General features: G+C 50.3%; 1 protein-coding gene across 2 annotated transcripts in view; it reads left to right on the forward strand.

Annotated features, from left to right (window-relative positions):
* The window catches only part of ESPN (espin), a 58332-nt gene that overhangs the window by 10979 nt on the left and 28462 nt on the right, over nucleotides 1–18891 (forward strand). For both annotated transcript variants that reach the window (XM_038747184.1, XM_038747186.1), the window contains exons 3-5: nucleotides 15310–15496; nucleotides 15600–15782; nucleotides 16864–16995. In XM_038747184.1, the coding sequence (XP_038603112.1) occupies nucleotides 15310–15496; nucleotides 15600–15782; nucleotides 16864–16995 (502 nt within the window). The remainder of the gene's footprint in view (nucleotides 1–15309; nucleotides 15497–15599; nucleotides 15783–16863; nucleotides 16996–18891) is intronic.

Raw genomic sequence — 18891 nt, forward strand, 5'->3', positions numbered from 1 at the left:
TCATCAGCGTAGAGATGATAGTTGAAGCCGTGGGAGCGAATGAGGTCACCAAGGGAGTGCGTGTAGATTGAGAACAGAAGGGAACCAAGCACTGAACCTTGGGGAACCCCCACAGTAAGAGGATGGGAGGGGGAGGAGGATCCTGCAAAAGAGACTGAGAAAGAACGACCGGAGAGATAAGAGGAGAACCAGAAGAGGACGGAGTCTGTGAAGCCAAGGTCAGATAAGATCAGACCAGGGCTGGAGAAGTCAATCAGTTGGTCAATCGTAGTAATTGAGCACTTACTGTGTGCAGAGCACTGTACTAAGTGCTTGGGGAGTACAATATAACAATATAACAGACATATTCCCTGCCCACAATTACCTTAAAGTCTAGAGGACCCTATTTCCCCCTGGTTTTGGCCCCATACCTGAGACAAGCCTGTCCAAGGCAGTAAGCAGATGGGAGAGAAGCAGCAGGAAACTGAGCCAGATTGTGACTCAGAAGGTAGGAGTGCTCAGAGTAGCTGGAGCAGGAGGGGAGCTGAGGCCATGAAGAGTGCAGGATTAGTCCCCATCTCCAGGGATATGGCTATGATGATGGTGTTTGTTAAGCACCTACTAAGTGTCAAAAACTGTTCTAAGCACTGGGGTAGATACAAGCTAATCAGGCTGGACACAGTCCCTGTCCCACATGGGGTTCACAGTCTTAATCCCCATTTTACAGACTGAAGCCCAGAGAAGTTAAGTGACTTGCCCAAGGTTGCACAGCAGATAAATGGTAGAGCTGGGATTAGAGCCCAGGTCCATCTGATTCCCAGGCCCATGCTCTAACCACTAGGCCATTCTGCTTCCCAGATGTTTGGGGCAGAACCTTGAGCAGAAGGGTCAGGGATGGTCCAGGGATTCTGATTGTCCCTCCCCTCCACCCCCCAGCCCTTTGACCTGTACCTCTGTGAGCTTTCCACTACCCCAACCTACCAAGGGGACATAGGGAAGGGGGTGGACTGCATGCCTAGGCTCCCCTGCTGCTCTTTTGTGAGCTCCCTCTCAGTTCACAGTCCTATTAATTATTCAGGGATGGGGGATGGGGAATCTCCATTACACACCCTGGAAACTTCAGTTTGGAACTACACAGGCCCTGGCAGGGAGACTCAGGGAGGGTGCTGGAGGAAACTAGCTCTCAAGACAATTTTCAGACTTGGGGGTGGAGGGTAGGGAAGGTCCTGGGACCAGGGGACCTGGGTCTGAAGGGTGGGAGCTAGGGACCCCTCATGCTGGGAAATCATATGTGTGGGAGCCAAAAGACCTAGGATTAAGACCTGGAGAGGAGAAGGCTGAGTAGAGCCTGGATAATTGCTTTTAACAATTGACTCTGAGAGCAATTTAAGAAAGAAAGGAAAATTTTGGAATCTTAGTGTAAAGGCTGGGAATCAGGAACTCATCGATTTTTAGAAATCTCTTTAATCAGAAATCTAGAAATCATTTTGGGCAGGATTAAGGGTCATCTCTATAGAAAGGGTCTTTGGCTAAGGCACTAATGTGCGCAGGGGATTGGGTAGGGGTCCCTCATTACCAACCTTAGGACTGATGTCCAGAAGAGTAACCATGCCACAGTTCTTCCGAGCATCCTTTCCAAGCGTCCTGTTGCCCCTTTTGGAGATAGAATCCTGGGCTGGAAGAATAATCAATCAATCAATCAATCAATCAATCGTATTTATTGAGCGCTTACTATGTGCAGAGCACTGTACTAAGCGCTTGGGAAGTACAAATTGGCAACACATAGAGACAGTCCCTACCCAACAGTGAGCTCACAGTCTAAAAGGGGGAGACAGAGAACAGAACCAAACATACCAACAAAATAAAATAAATAGGATAGAAATGTACAAGTAAGATAAATAAATAAATAAATAAATAAATAAATGAATGAATAAATAAATAAATAAATAAATAGAGTAATAAATATGTACAACCATATATACATATATACAGGTGCTGTGGGGAAGGGAAGGAGGTAAGATGGGGGGATGGAGAGGGGGACGAGGGGGTTTTGGTACTGGTTTTGGTACAGAATACTGGTTTTGGTACAATAATGACATTGTGATTGGCCTTATATTGTTATGATTCACATATGTCCTGCCTCTGGGCTTGCACCATGCCACTGGAGAGTCACATCTCTGAGTTAAGTATCTCTGAGGATGAATGGCAAAGAAAAAAGAGCTCTTCCGGGACTTGGTATTCTCAGACTATAATTTCAGTACCAAACAATGTGGAACATTGCCCCACAGTCCTCAGGCTTAGGGGCATTGTAGGGTTGGCTCCTCTCATGCCAACTTACTCACTGTGCCCTGATCTCATCTATCTCACTGCTGACCCCTTTTCCACATCTTCCCTCTGGTCTGGAACTCTCTCCCCTTCCATATGCACCAGACCACCACTCTTCCCACCTTGAAAGCCTTATTAAGGTCACATTTCCTCCAGGAGGCCTTCCCCATTTGAGCCTTCCTTTCCCCTGGCTCCCTCTCCCTTCTGCATCATCCATGTACTTGGATCTGTGACCTTTGGGTATTTGATATTTGTCCCACCTTCAGCCCCACAGCACTTATGACATACCTATAAATTATGTATTATAAATTATTCATTTATATTCATGTCTGCTTATCCCTGTGCACTAAAAGCTCATTGTGGGAAGAGAACATGTTTACCAACTCATATTGCATTGTGTTTAGTTCAGGACCCTGCAAACAATAAGAGCTCAATAAATATACAGTGCTCTGCAGACAAAAAGTGCTCAATAAATACGATTGAATGAATGAATGGAATAATATTAATGATGATGATGATGATGATGAACAGTAGGGACTCTTTGTGGGCTGGAAATTTTTATTGTTGTATTATATTCTTCAAGCACTTGATACAGTGCTCTACACACAGTAAGCACTCAATAAATATAATTGAATGATTGAATGAATAGGAGGATCATTTTGACCCCATTTTGATCTCTACCATGTGTCCACCTCTGGCTCCTGAGTTGTCCTCCCCACAGCACTGTAACAAGTTCAGAGCCAGTGGTGAGGGGGTACTGAAAGGGGGAGGAACTTCCTCTACCCCAGAAGAAGACCAGTAGTAACTTCTGGGATTCCCAGATCTCCCCCCACAAACAATAGGTGGCACTCCCTAGTGAGTTGAGCGTGAGATAATCAATCAATCATATTTACTGAGTGCTCACTGTGTGTAGAGCACTGTACACACACTTGGGAGAGTACAATATAACAGAGTTGGTAGAGAGACAAGCATTGCTTTTTCTGCTTCCCAACTAAGGGGAGAGAAGCTGTAGTTTTACTCTTAACACCAGTCTCCCTCACCCCAGGTCTCTCATAAATGGTAGTACTAACGGTATTTACAGAGCACCTCCTGAGGGCAATATACCTGGCTAAGTCTTTCTCCTCCCTGGCCTAATCCGCCCCATGCAAAAGCCCGAGGGCTTCAGAATAGGGAGCCAAGAGTTTCTGAGCAAATCTGGTCTCCCTGATCCTTAACTCCTCTAAGACTGTCCAGCCCGACTTCCTCTCCTGAAATCCCCACTCCCCACTTAAAAGGAAATGTTGGCACCTCAGGGTGATGGTAAGAGCTGCCAGAGCTCACTCCTGAAGTGGAAGGACAGTGGCCTGAGTCAACTCCATCTGGAGTGCTAATCCTGCCCCTAATCTAGGCCCATTAAACCTGATCAGTGCACGGGGGCCAACTCAGGCTCCTCCTTGTTAAATCTTAATCAGCTCAGGCAGTGGTCATCAGTGATAACGCATGGCACTGTTTTCCATCGGGTATTGTTTGTTGCAGTAGCCTTGGCAACCCTGGGCTGCAGGGCCTGAGAAAGCTAATACAGATGAATGGCAGGGGCCCACTGCTCCCCCTCTCCCCTCCAGTCTAAACAGAAGCCCCAGGGGAAAGGAAAGCCCAAAGCCCCCATCCAGGTACCTACAAATGATTCAGCTACAGGTGGAGACAGCAAGGAATGTACTTTCTCCACCCAGTTCCCAAGGCCTATTCCTCCTTCCCTCTCCTAGGCCCCCACTCTGCTCCTCTTTCAGTATATTGCCCCGCCTCCTTTCTCATTCATTCAATCATATTTATTGAGCACTTACCATGTGTAGAGCACTGTACTAAGCACTTAATAATCGTACTTGTTAAGCACTTACTCTGTGCTAGGCACTGTACTAAGTGCTGGGGTGGATACAAGCAAATCGGGTTGGACACAGTCTCTGTCCCACATGGAGTTCACAGTCTTAATCCCCAGTTTACAGATGAGGTAATTGAGGCACAGAGAAGTGAAATGACTTGCCCAAGGTCACATAGCAGACAAGTGGCATAGCAGGGATTAGAACCCATGACCTTCTGACTCCCGGCCCCGGTGTTGCTCCCCCTTCCCTCTTCTTCTCCACTTCATCCCCCCTTCCTCCATCCTCCCTCCTCAAAATCCTCATCTCTTGACCCACCCTGATTATGTCCCTCTCCAGCATAAACTCAGACCATTTCTCACCCTTTCCCCTAGTAGTCCCAACCCTAAATCCCACTCCCCAATCCTCAGGAAAAGGAAGTTTTGGGCCCAGATTTTCCTGAGCCACCCTCCATGGCCCCCAAGAGGGTCCATAAAGGATGGGCCAGGGCTACCAAGGGAAAACCGATAATAAATAAGGAACACCTGTTGGCTGGCTCCCAGCCACGCTACCAGCCCATGACAGCTCAGGGGGCAGGGGCGGAGCTGACTACTCAGAAATTTCTCCTCTCTGGCCTGTTCCCCTCCAGTCCTGGGCCTCAGAAGGCAGAGGGGCAAAGGAACAAGAGTTCAACTCCTTACAACTCCACCGTCCCCTCCTCCACCCTTTGGGGTCATCAAATGATCAGGGAGGGGCCAGTGAGGGTCATAGGATGGCCAAGAAAAGCCCAGAACCCTCTCACCTGGGCCTGGGGCCTGGAATTCAGTTGAGAAGAATGTATACTGGCCTGAAAGAGAGCCCCTTCCCTAAAGGAAACATTTCCTCTGGACCAGGGCTGGGGCTCTGTAGGTGGGGGACTGACTCCGGTGAGATAGCCAGCTGAGTTAGCACTCAACTCCCTGCAAGGAACCCTATTCCCATCGCTGGGGTATAACCCCCAGATCTCATGAGGGCCCCTGCCCCAAGGCCTCCAACCTGTCTTCCCAACACTGAGTGCCTACTGAGAACATAGCTCTGTTCCAAGCATTTCAGAGACTACAATAGAAATAAGGCACATATTCCTTGCTCTCGAGGACTTTACAATCTAAAGAGAAGTTTTACTTTGTCACTGAGCTAAACTCCCATCTCATCATGCCCAGATGTTGTCCTGGGAGAAACCATTGTCCTCTCCTCCCAACTCAAACACTTGGAGTTGGGACTGTGGCTCAGAGTTTCAGACAGGGTGAGGAACCCTGGCCAATGGCAAGATCACTGCTCCCCATTGGACAGAGCCAGAGGAGATGTGCTGACCAATCAATCAATCCTATTTATTGAACACTTATTATGTGCAGAGCATTATACTAAGCACTTGGGAGAGTACAATATAATAAAGTTCGTAGACACATTCCCTGTCCACTATGAGTTTACAGTCTAGAGCGCCACTCAGCCTCTGGGAAGGTCCCAGAGAAGAAAGATTCCCTTCCAGCCTTCCAACGGAGCCTCTCTGGGGTGGAGCCTTCTCATACTTCCTTTATTCTCTGGGGAGAAATGGAGACTCTGCCAGGCAGTCCCCCACCCCCCCCCCAACACACACACACACACACACACACACGCACACACACACACGCACACACACACATACTCAGAAGGAAGGAGCCACCAGACCCACCAAGCAGAGCTAAAATTATCATTAATTTTAGCTTAGAACAGTGTTTAGAACAGTGCTTGGTACATAGTAAGTACTTAACAAATACCAATATTATTATTACTGTACTAAGGGCTTGGGAGAGTACACTATTCCAAATGCTGGGATAGATACAAGGTAATCAGGTTGGACCCAGTCCCTGTTCCACATGGAGTTCACGGTCTTAATCCCCATTTTACAGATGAGGTAACTGAGGCACAGAGAAGTTAAGTGACTTGCTCAAGGTCACACAATTTACAAGTGGTGGAGCTGGGATTAGAACCCACAATCTCTGACTCCCAAACCTGTGCTCTTTCCACTAGGCCACGCTGCTTCCCCAATTCAAAGTAAACCTTAGACCAGCTCTTGGAGGCAGGGCTGAGACAGACAGCCTCCTGTGAAGCTGGCACCAAGAGTGGAAGGCACAGTACCCACCTACCTCCAGAAATCACAGGGTTCTCTCTCTCCTCTGTCTGTTGGCCCCTTGGTGAGGGGTGGGAGCATGGCAGATAGGTATCTGGATCCAGGCGTGTGACTCTATAGCAGGGAAGCCTCAGCAATGGGCTCTACTTCCAGGGAAAGGGGCTGGGACTTTTTCTGCAACTGAGAGCCGGGTGCCTCTGAGCAGAAGCAAAGTGGGAAGTATGTTGGGCTGGCCTGCTGGGCACTGGCAGTTCCTTGCCAAACCCAGGGCTTTCAACTCTCCATCCCCCCCCACCCCCCCACTGCCCAACCCCGCCAACATAGAGGTGGAGGACACTCGGACAGGCAGCGATGATGGTCTGGACACTCACTGAGGGACTGTCTCCATGACTCTGCCAGGCAGGAGACTGAGATTAATGGGGATGCCAAGGTCAGAGGACTCACTTGGGAGACTGTGTTCCTGGGAGCTATGGGAGCTGGCTGCCAAAGCAACTTTTGGCTTCCAAATCATCATCAATTGTATTTATTGAGCACTTACTGTGTGCAGAGCACTGCACTAAGCACTTGGGAAGTACAAATTGGCAACATATAGAGACAGTCCCTACCCAACAGTGGGCTCACAGTCTTAAGAGCCTGAGGCTCTGCCTAGAACTTGGCTGCCAAGATGAGGCCCTGAAGGGGTCCACAGGATGCAGCCTGAGCCTCAGGCAGTGTCAACCCTCCAACTGGCTTCCAGGTGGGAGCCAGAGTCAGGGCCGCCTGGCCAGCCAATCTCTGTGGGGGCAGTGGAGCGGGTGGCTGTCCCTCTGACTTCCTGTCACTTAGAGACAGTCTAAGGTGAAGACCCATGGCCCAGCTGGCCTGCATCCTGGGATATTCATTCAATTGTATTTGTTGAGCACTTACTGTGTGCAGAGCACTGCACTAAGCTCTTGGGAAGTACAACATATAGAGACAATCCCTACCCAATAACAGGCTCACAGTCTAGAAGGGGGAGACAGACAACAAAACAAAGCATGTAGACAGGTGTCAAAATCGTGAGAACAAATAGAATTATAGCTATATGCACATCATTAACAAAATAAATCGAATAGTAAATATGTATAAGTGAAATAGAGTAATAAATCTGTACAAATATATAGAAGTGCTATGGGGAGGGGAAGGAGGTAGGGCAGGGGGGCTGGGGAGGAGGAGAGGAAAAAGGGAGCTCAGTCTGGGAAGGCCTCCTGGAGGAGGTGAGCTGCCCACCCCCAGAGGCACCTCCCTCCTCCTCCTCCTCCTCCTCCTGATGCTCCCTACACTCAGAATCAGGGGTGCCACGGGTTGGTTCGGGTCAGGGGAGAGATGGGCCCTGACCAGTTGCAAAATTTGGGACCCCGGAGACTGGTGCGATCTGGATTTGCGGATTCTGGGCAGTCTGGGATCGTTCAATTAAAGATATTTATTGAACACTTCCAATGTGCAGAGCACTGTACAGTTTGAGAGAGTACAATACAAGAGTTGGTAGACAGGATCCCTGTCCTCAAGGAGTCTACAATCTAGGAGGGAAAACAGACATTAAAATGAATTGCAGGTTTAGGGAGTGGCAGAGTATAAGGTTTTCTATATAAGTGATGTGAGGCTGGGGCTAAGGTGAATATCAAGTGCTTAAGTGCTACAGAGCCAGTGAATAAGTGTCTCAAAAGGGAGAGCAAATAGGGTGGGGAAATGCAAGTTTAGTCAAGAAAGGTTTCTTGGAAGATAATTATTTTTATAGGAGGGCTTTGAAGATAGGGAGATGCCCAAATAGGTTAACCTCTTCCGGGATGAGAACTTGGGGATGGGCCATGTTGGAGTAAGGCCAGAAAACTCTGGTGGTGTTTGGTGTCTGTTGGAGTTCAGGAATGAGCAAGGCAGTGAGGGATGGGCAGGATGGTTTGGGTAGGTCTCTGCTGGGTCCCTGATGTTGGTTCTTTGCTGGGGAGAGCAGAGGCCCAGGCAAGAGAGGAGGGCACCTTATCCTGCCTCCCCTCATCTCTGTCCCTTGGCTGCAGAGTCTGAGCTGGTGCTGTGCCCCCATCTGGGGCAGAGCAGCAGCCTGGAAATATTCCTGGCTTCAGGAGGGGAGAACCCAGCCTGCTCTCTGGTCCCTCTCTCCCTTGCCCCATGCACCATCACAGGTTGGAGGAGACCCTTGAGAAGCAGTATGGCTAGTTATAGGGCCTGGGAGTCAGAAGGATATGGGTTCTAGTCCCGGCTCTGCCACTTGTGTGCCATGTGACCTTGAGCATGTTATTTAACCTCTCTATGCCTCAGTTACCTCATATGTAAAATGGGGATTAAGACTGTGAGCTCCACGTGGAACATGGACTGTGTCCAACCTGATTACCTTGTATCTACCCCCGTGCTTAGAACAGTGCCTGGCACATAGTAAGTGCTGAACAAATACCATAAAAGATAGACCCCAGAGAGTGGCAAAGGCTTGTAGATGTTGAAGCAGGGGGTCCTCTCCCACTCAACACAGCAGGAAGAGGATAAGAGAAGCCCAGGACAAAGGTGCCAGGATAGTCTGGATCTCTGCATCAGGAGCAGAGGGCTAAGGATGTGGGGGGAATCAAGATTCAGGAAGGGGACATGGAAGCTGCAACCTTCACACTGCTTATAGAATAATAATAATAATAATAATAATAATAGCATTTTATGATGATGGCATTTGCTAAGTAGTAATGATACTAGTACTTGTTAAGGACTTACTAGGTGCCATGTACTGCTCCAAGTACAGGGGTAGACACCAGTTAATCAGATGAGAAGCAACGTGGCCTATTGGATAGAGCATGGGCCTGGGAGTCCAAAGGACCTGGATTCTAATCCTGGCTCCACCACTTGTAAATTGTATGACCTTGGGCAAGTCACTTAACTTCTCTGTGCCTCAGTTACCTCATCTGTAAAATGCTGATTAAGACTGTGAGCCCTGTGTGGGATGTGGACTGTGTCCAACATAATTACTTTGAATCTAACCCAGCACTTAGAACAGTGCCTGGAATATAGTAAATGCTTAACAAATACCATAAAAAATGGTGGGACACAGTTCCTGTCCCACATGGGGTTCACATTCTAAATAGCAAGGAGAACAGGTAATGAATTCCCATTTTACAGTTGAGAAAACTGAGGTACGGAGAAGTTAAGTGACTTGCCCAGTGTTGCACAGTAGAACCTAGGTCCTCTGACTCCAATCCCCTAATCTTTCCACTACGACATATATTGTTTCCACTATGTGCCAACTACTGTACTAAACCCTGGGGTAAACACAAAATAATCAGGTCAGACACATATGGGGGTCACAGTAGTTGTTAAGGATTTACTACATGCCATGCACTGAATTAAGCACTGGAGTAGATACAGGTTATTCAGGTTGGCCATATGGGGTTGACTCACAGTCTAATTAGGAAGGAGAGCAGGTATTTAATCCCCATTTTACAATCAATGGTATTTATTAAGTGCTTACTGTGTGCAAAGCACTGAATTAAAGTACTTGGGAAAATACAACATAGTTGGTAGAACACAATCCCTGTCCCCAAGGATCTTACGGATGAGGTACCTGAGGGACAGAGAAGTTAAGTGACTTCCCCAAGGTCACAGAGCAGTCAAGTAGCGGAATGGGGATTAGAACCCAGGCTCCCTAGGCCCGTGCTCTATTCACTAGGCCATGCTGTTTCTTCTGGATGCCAGGAGACCCCACAGAGGCAGTAGGAGAGGGTAAAGAGGCCACTATCTCCTGCTCAGGTTTTGAAGGCCTTTCCTTATTGCTGGACCTGGGGATTCCCTGGAGCAGGAGCTGGAGGCTTCCCTCACACCAGGAATGCTCTAATCCTCTGGTGATTGAATTTTGGGCTGGTGAGGAGCCACTTACGGTGGTGGGGGCCCAGGGGTTGGCTCTGAAAGCCAGCCCTGTTGGTTCCACTCCTGGTTACGGGGTGAATAATTCAGGCCCCAGCTCCGCACTGATAACAAAACCAAGCGTTGGTGGCTGAGCCCTTGTGAAATATTAAACAGGTTTGTATTGCCAGCATGTAAGGGGACAGGTGTGACCCAGTGGGTGTGGGCAAGCAGGCACGTGTGTGTGCACATGTTCACCCCCCTAGGCATGTGCCTGACTTCCCAAATCTGCAGGGACCAGAGCAGGGAAGGTGCTCCAGGGGGCAGCCCAAACCAGGTCATTCCTACCAGAAGATCACCTTGGAAACTGAAATGATCCTTCCGGTTGCCTCTGTGAAGCCTATCAGATGGCCTTGAGGCTCCACCTTACCCTCTGGGGGGGTCTCTGGGCTTGGGGCCACCTGCTCCTGAGTCTAGTCATCCTTGAGGACCAGGTGCACAGATACCAATGTGTCAGAGGGGAGTGAACCCGTGTAGCACTGGTTGTGTCCCTGCCTGGGCGGATGTGTTGTTCACTTGTTTACAAATTTCTTGTATTGTACTTTCCCAAGCTCTAGTAAAGGGCTCTGCACATAGTAAGCTCTCAATTAATACCACTGATTGATTGATTGTGTGTGTGAATGTCTGACAGTGAATGGATATGAGTCTGTGAATGTGTGTCCTGAGGGTATGTGCCTGAGCCATGTCTGTTTGTGGGACTGCCTGTCAGTGACTGTGGGCAGGGAAACTGTCTGCCAATGCTGTTCTATTATACTCCCCCAAACCCTTAGTGCATTGCTCTGCCCACTGGAAGTGCTCAGTAAATACTACTGGTTGACTCTGTGAGCCCGTTATGGACAGGGATTGTCTCTATTTGCTGTATTGTACTTTCCAAGTGCTTAGTACAGTGTTCTGCACACAGTAAGTGCTCAATTAATATGATCGAATGAATAATAATAATAATGGCATTTATTAAGTGCTTACTACGTGCAATGCACTGTTCTAAGCCCTGGGGAGGTTACAAGGTGATTAGGTTGTCCCATGTGGGGCTCACAGTCTTAATCCCCATTTTACAGATGAGGTAACTGAGGCCCAGAGAAGTGAAGTGACTTGCCCAAAGTCACACAGCTGACAGTTGGAGGAGCCGGGATTTGAACCCATGACCTCTGACTCCAAAGCCTGTGCTCTTTTCCACTGAGCCACGCTGCTTCTCAGCCACGCTGAATGAATAAATGGTTGTGTATGTGTGCCTGGAAGGGGTGTGTGCCTGTTCCTATAATTGGGTGTGGTCATTGGCAGGTTCTGCTTAAGATAAATTTACTGTCTCCAAAGATCACTTTCTGATTTAAAAAAAAAAATCCCCTTTAGTGCTTGAATCTGCTCCCTGGAAAACCTAACTTCAAGCACCAGCCAAGCCACTGGGTTTTTTGTTTGTTTTTAATGATATCTGTTAAGTTCTTACTATTGTGTTCTAAACACTGGGATAATTGGGTTGGAAACAGTCCATGTCCCTCATGGGTCCCACAGTCTTAATCCCCATTTTACAGATGAGATAACTGAGGCACAGAAAATTTAAGTGACATGTCCAAGGTCACACAGTAGACAAGTGGAAGAGCAGGTATTAGAACTCTGCTTCTACCACCCAGATGATCCTGCATCCTCATTGCCAGCATGTCTGTCTGTCTGTCCGATTGACGTCATTCCAGACTCTTCCAGCCCCTCCTTCACAACATCGCCAAAATTTGCCCCTTTCTTTGTCCAAACTACTACCACATTAATGCAAGCACTTATCCTATCCTGCCTCGATTATTGTATCAGCCTACTTGCTGACCTCCTTGCTTCCTGTCTCTCCTCACTTCAATCCATACTCCATTCTGCTGCCCAAATCATTTTCCTTCTAAAACGTTCAGACCATGTTTCCCCACTCCTCAAGAAACACCACGACCTTCGACTCCCAAGCCCAGGCTCTTTCCACTAAGCCATGCTGCTTCTCTGTGCTGAAGGGACAGAAGGGAGGATGAACGAAGGAGAAAGTAAGACTGGCACAGAAGGGAGTGGGAGGAGAGGAGGAGACGTTGTTTCTTCTAGACTGTGAGCCCGCTGTTGGGTAGGGACTGTCTGTCTATGTTGCCAACTTGTACTTCCCAAACACTTAGTACAGTGCTCTGCACACAGTAAGTGCTCAATAAATATGATTGAATGAATGAATAATTATTATGAGAAGCAGCATGGCTCAGTGGAAAGATCGCGGGCTTTGGAGTCAGAGGTCGTGGGTTCAAATCCCAGCTCTGCCAATTGTCAGCTGTGTGACTCTGGGCAAGTCACTTAACTTCTCTGAGCCTCGGTTACCTCATCTGTAAAATGGGGATGAAGACTGTGAGCCCCCCGTGGGACAACCTGATCACCTTATAACCTCCCCAGTGCTTAGAACAGTGCTTTGCCCATAGTAAGTGCTTAATCAATGCCATTATTATTATTATTATTATTATTTGTTAGGTGCTTACTGTGTGCAAAGTACATGACCTCTGACCCCAAAGCCCGTGCTCTTTCCACTGAGCCACGCTGCACCTCATCTGTAAAATGGGGATTAAGATTGTGAGACCCACGTGGGAAAATCTCTTTACCTTGTATCTATACCAGCGTTTAGAACAGTGCTTGGTACATAGTAAGCGCTTAACAAATACCATCATTATTATATACCTGTAATTTATTTACTTATTTATCTATCTATTTATATTAATGTCTGTCTCCCCCTCTAGACTGTGAGCTCACTGTGGGCAGGAATGTGCCTATTTGTTGTTATAGTGTACTCTCCCAAGCGCTTAGTACAATGTTTTGCGCACAGTAAGCGCTTAATAAACACGACTGAATGAATGACTCTAGAACAGGTGCCCGGTGCCGAGGCGTGGACTACATCTCCATCTAGCGGTGTTCAGGGATAACTGCATAGCCACGACCTAAGAGGCGCAGGTGGAGGCCCAGGCCTGGAGGCGGGTGGGGAAAGGAGGCAGAATCAATCAATCAATCAATCAATCAATCGTATTTATTGAGCGTTTACTGTGTGCAGAGCACTGTACTAAGCGCTTGGGAAGTACAAGTTGGCAACATATAGAGACAGCCCCTACCCAACAGCGGGCTCACAGTCTAGAAGGGGGAGACAGAGAACAAAACCAAACATATTAACAAAATAAAATAAATAGAATAGATATGTACAAGTAAAATAAATAAATAAATAGATAGAGTAATAAATATGTACAAACATAAATGCATATATACAGGTGCTGTGGGGAAGGGAAGGAGGTTAGATGGGGCAGAACCCTTTTTCTTATCTTTGCAGTTAGTCAGTCCATCAGTCAATCGCATTTATTGAGCGTTAATTATGAGCAGCTTACTGTATTAGGCGCTTGGAAGCAGGATCGCATAGTGGATACAGCATGTACCTGGGAGTCAGAAGGTCAAGGGTTCTAATCCCAGCTCTGCCACTTGTTTGTTATGTGGCCTTGGGCAGGTCACTTTACTTCTCTGGGCCTCAGTTACCTCATCTGTAAAGTGGGTGTTAAGACTGTGAGCCCCATGCAGGACAGGGACTGTGTCCAACCAGATTTGCTTGTGTCCACCCCAGTGCTTAATACAGCGCCTGACATACAGTAAGTGCTTTACAAATACCAAAATAATTATGATTATTATTATTATTACAATATAACAGACACATTCCATGCCCACAGTGAGTTTACAGTCTGGGAACACTGGCAGGGCTAGCGCTGTGGCAGGTTCTTGAGTACAAAGGGTTCTGGGATTGACATTGGTACCTGGGGGAGGGAGTTTGGATTTCCAGGTCCATAGATTTCTCTTGTCTTTCCCTGCTGCTCCCTCGGACCCCGCCTGGAGGGAGCTCCGTGACTCTGGACCAGCCTGACAGCTAATCTGCTTATTTTTTGAGATTGCTAAATTGCAGGGGCCCAGAATAGTTCAGCAAACAGGATTAAGGCGAGCAGGCTGCTTAGCATCCTGGCCCCATGGTTCCAGTGCATCTTGGAGAAGGGAGGAGGGGATGGGGGAGAAGCGGAGGCCAAACACAGAGGGAGAAGGGAACCCCTGGGGCTCTGTTGAAGAGTGGGGCCTGGCAGGAGTGTCTACTCTAGCACCCCTTTAAGATGGTCCTGCTGCCTGAGAAAGGGCTGCTTGGAGGAAAGGGAGCTGGAGAGAACAGGAGGGGAGGGGCAGTGGCAGCCAACTACCCCCAACTAGCTGAGTGAATTCCTGGAATGCCTGACCACTGGGCAGAGATCCTAGGAGCAAGACTTCAGGGGGTTGGTGACATCCTGTGGGATCTTTGTACCATGCTTAGCACAGTGGTCTGCACACAATAAGTGCTAAATAAATACCATTGATGATAATGACCTCCCAGGGGTGGGATTCTAACGGTGATGCAGTGTGGCCTAACAGATAGAGCCTGGGCCTGGGAGTCAGAAGGACCTGGGTTCTAAATCCTGGCACCACCACTTACCTGCTGTGTGGCCTTGGGCAAGTCACTTAACTTCTCTGGGCCTCAGATCCCTCATATGTAAAACGAGGATCAAGTCTGTGAGTTCCATGTGAGACATGGACTGTGTGCCACCTGATTAGCTTATATCTACTCCAGCGCTTAGTACAGTGCCTGGCACATAGTAAGTGCTTAACAAATACCATTAAAAAAGAAAAACGCTGCTGCTCCCCTTGTGGAAAATTGCAAGAAAGAGTATCTTTCTGCTGAATGTCCTCTGGGTAGCCTAACCCTAAGGAAGGATAATAACGATAATAATAGCTGTGATATTTGTTAAGCTCTTACCATGTGCCAGTCACTGAACTAAGTGCTGGGTTAGAGACAAGCAAATCGGGTTGGACACGGTCCCTGTTCCACATGGGGCTCACAGTCTTAATCCCCATTTTACAGATGAGAGAAGTGAAATGACTTGCCCAAGGTCACACAGAAGACAAGTGACAGAGCTGGAATTAGAACCCAGGTCTTTCTGACTCCCAGGCCTGTGCTCTATTCACTAGCTCATGAGCCAGGAGGAGGAGGCAGAGCCAGGAGTGTCCTCGCAGGGGTGGCAGTGGCTCCCTTCACTAAGAGCTGTTCCATTGCATCCCCAGTGGAGTGAGTGCCCAGACCAAGAATGGTGCCACACCCCTCTACCTTGCCTGCCAGGAGGGCCACCTGGAGGTGACGCAGTACCTGGTGCAGGAGTGCGGGGCAGACCCCCACGTGCGCTCCAACGATGGCATGACGCCGCTCCATGCTGCTGCCCAGATGGGTCACAACACCATCATCGTCTGGCTGGTGAGCACTGCCCGTCTGGACTGGGGGAGGCGAGGAAAGGAGGGCAGGAGGGGCCGGAGGAGCCCAGCTTTCCTGCTTGCCTACCTCTCTCTGCCCCCGCCAGGTGAGCTGCACGGACGTCAGCCTCTCGGAGCAGGATGACGAAGGGGCGACGGCCATGCACTTCGCTGCCAGCCGGGGCCATGCCAAGGTGTTGAGCTGGCTGCTTCTGCACGGCGGTGAGATCACCACCGACCTGTGGGGTGGGACACCCCTGCACGATGCAGCTGAGAATGGGGAGCTGGAGGTCAGAAGTTGGGGTGGAGCGGGTGGGGGAAATTGGAGGGGGTCTGTGGGGAAAGCTTCCTGACTGAAGGGATGGCCTTTATTAGTGGCACTTCACAGGACATCAGCTTACCTGGTCTAGGTCCAACCCCCATCTCCCCTAACGCCCCTTCAGCCAACATGGTCCCAAACTGGGTAGGGACCGTCTCTATATGTTGCCGACTTGTACTTCCCAAGCACTTAGTACAGTGCTCTGCACACAGTATGCACTCAATAAATGCGATTGAATGAATGAAACTACAGCCTTCTAATTGCTAGGGAGAGGTGGGGGCAAAGGTGGGAGGGGAGAGGGGCATCTTGGCTTCTTCAGACATTCTTTCCTTGGCTCTCTCCTTTGGGAGGAATAATAATAATAATAGGTATCATAATAATAGCAATAATAAAATAACTGTGGAATTTGTAAGTGCTTGTACCAGGCACTGTACTAAAAGCTGGGAAAGATACAAGTTGATCAGGTTGGACACAGTCTCTGTCCCACCTAGGGCTTACAGTCTTAACCACTTTCCAAATGAGGTAACCAAGACACAGAAGTGAAGTGACTTGCCCAAGGTCACCCATCAGACAAGTGGCAGAGGTGGGATTAGAACCCACTAAGCCACACTGCTTCTCTGGAATCCACAGGGATTGCTACAGGAGGGGAGAGGGTCGAGGAAAGGGAGGGGAAAGAGAAGTAGGGGGCTGCAGGTTTTTAACCCCCTCCCCATGATCAGGCTCCCTCTGGACATAGGAAAGGAAGCTGGTCTTCCTGGCCTGGCCCTGGACCTGGGTCGCAGCTCCTGGAGAGTCTCAGGATCCATGGGCCCTGGAGGAGGGCCTCGCCCAGCAACCATGAGGGATCTTGGCTCCAGGCCCAGGGTTGGGGGAGGGGAGCCCAAGGAGGTGGACCCCCTCCTGCCCACGTGGGCAAGCTCCTTCTGGAAAGAGCGGGAGTGGGTTAGAATTCCCCTGCCCCTCTCCCAGCCCCCACAGTCCTGAGCCTTGTGGCTCCTTGGGGCAGTCCGTCCGCCCCCTGAGCCTCCTGACCCTCCACTCCATCCCCGCAGTGCTGCCAGGTGCTGGTGGTGAACGGCGTGCAGCTGGGCATACGGGACCGGGATGGCTACACGGCCGCTGACCTCTCCGACCTCAACGGGCATGACCACTGCACCCGATACTTGCGCTCTGTTGCCAACATGGTAAGGCCAGGTTGGCTTCCTCTGGGGCAAGGCCTTCTAGCTCTTTCAACTAGGTGCCCCCCCTTCCCTGATGCCCTCGGGGCTGCTGCTGCCACGTTGCCTCTGGTGTCCATATGCTGTCCACATGGCCCAGGTCCCAGGGAACCTATTCGGCTGACACCCAGAGGGGCTACCCTACCTTCTTGCTTCTGGCCGGACAGAGGAGAGCACTGATGGGGCTGACAGGGTCGACCTGGCCTAGCGCCGGCCAAAAGCCGTGGACTTGAGCTGTGAGCTGGGCCACCATCCTGGAGGTGCTGAGGACAGAGAAGCCCTCGGTAAAACAAGATCTGCCCAGACACCTTGCCACCATCCTTTCTGCAGGGTTTAGCTAAGGGCCCGGATAGTCCAGATGCCTACTTACGGCTGTGAAGGGCCTTGGCCAGGAGCTGAGGCTGGGGAGGTGGGGGTTGGGTGGACCCTCATGCCCCCCTCCCACTGCTTCCCGCTGCAGTTTTGTGGGTGGCTGCTGGCAAGGACAGGGCCCTGGCTGCAGCTGTGACAGATTGGAGGCCATGGAGGACTCCTGCCCTAGAAAGGAAAATAATCACGCCGAGTCCCTAATTACCCGGGCCAATGAGCGCACCGCAGCTGGGGCGTTACCTGGCACCAGGCACAGGGCGGGCAGTGGGCTCTCCCCAGGGACCTGTGACAGTTTTCTGGGCCCTGAAGGTGTGTGGGGGCGGGGGTAGAGAGGCTGAAGGGGGCGGGACTGGGGGGCGGGTTTGTGAGAACACGAAGCCAGAGAAGACAGCGGCAGTGCCGGGAGAACCAGGGAGCAGAGCCCCGCCAGGCCGGCGGCCGGGAGAGCAGCATGGGCAACGTAAGCGGCTCCCCTCTGCCCTCAGTGCCTATGCCAGGCAGCAGCAGGAGTCCCAGGGGGTTGTCACGGGGAGGGATGGCTCTGGTCTGGGGCCCAGACAGAGATTTCCTTGGGCCTGGAGGTAGCAAGGAGGCTGAGAGGTGCCCTGGAGCCAGGCCTGGCCTTGAGCTGGCCTGACTCTCTGGGGCCCTGGGCACACTCTGAGCACACTCCAGGCACACTCCAGCAGCCACAGGGACAAGGCAAGGTCGGGCCGAGGGGTGTGGAAAGGAGTCTTCCCTCTCCCCATTTCCCTGGTTCCCCACCATCTCGGGTAGGAGTTATCTTCTCTGGAGTCCATAGCCCACTGCCCTCTGCCTCTGCTGTCCAGGTCAGGAAGAACCGTTTGTAGTGTCTTGGGGATCCTTGGGCTCGAACCCTCCCCACCACAGGGAGACGGAATAGACGGGAAGAGACCGGGAGCTGAGAGAAACCTCTACCCATTCCCACCCTTGGGCCACGCCTTCTGAAGTCTCCAGGAGCAGACCAGGGCCTGGGGTGAGGGGGATCCCAGTGGGCTGGTCCAGGTCCTTGAGGCCAGCGATGTGTAGAGAAGCATTAATGGGGAGCTAGGCTGGCTTCCTCCTGGCAGCCTGAGGCCTGAAACTAGCTGCTGCTACCCAAACTACCAGAGCGTAATAATCATAATAATGGTATTTGTTAAGCACTTACTATGTGCAAAGCACTGTCCCCTGCCTTGACCCATCCTAAGTGGTGGTTCCAGCCTGCCTGGCTGCCCCGGGGTGGGAGGCTGGGTCCAGGGACTCAGAGTGGCTTCTCCAGAAAACTAGGGGAGGGCCCAGGGCACACAGCCCTGGGAAATCTCGGATTGAGGGGGAAGAGGGAATCAGAGGCTTCAGGGGAGCTCTTGGAAGACAGGGTGATGTCAGAGAGAGCATCCCCTCTCCTCCACTGACTTTGGGGAGCCTCGGCCCAGCGCTAAGCATGGGGAACATTCCATGGCCCTGAGACCCCAGATGGGGTCCAGAATCATC

Source organism: Tachyglossus aculeatus, chromosome 5 (genome assembly GCF_015852505.1).
Source record: "Tachyglossus aculeatus isolate mTacAcu1 chromosome 5, mTacAcu1.pri, whole genome shotgun sequence".
NCBI lineage: Eukaryota > Metazoa > Chordata > Mammalia > Monotremata > Tachyglossidae > Tachyglossus > Tachyglossus aculeatus.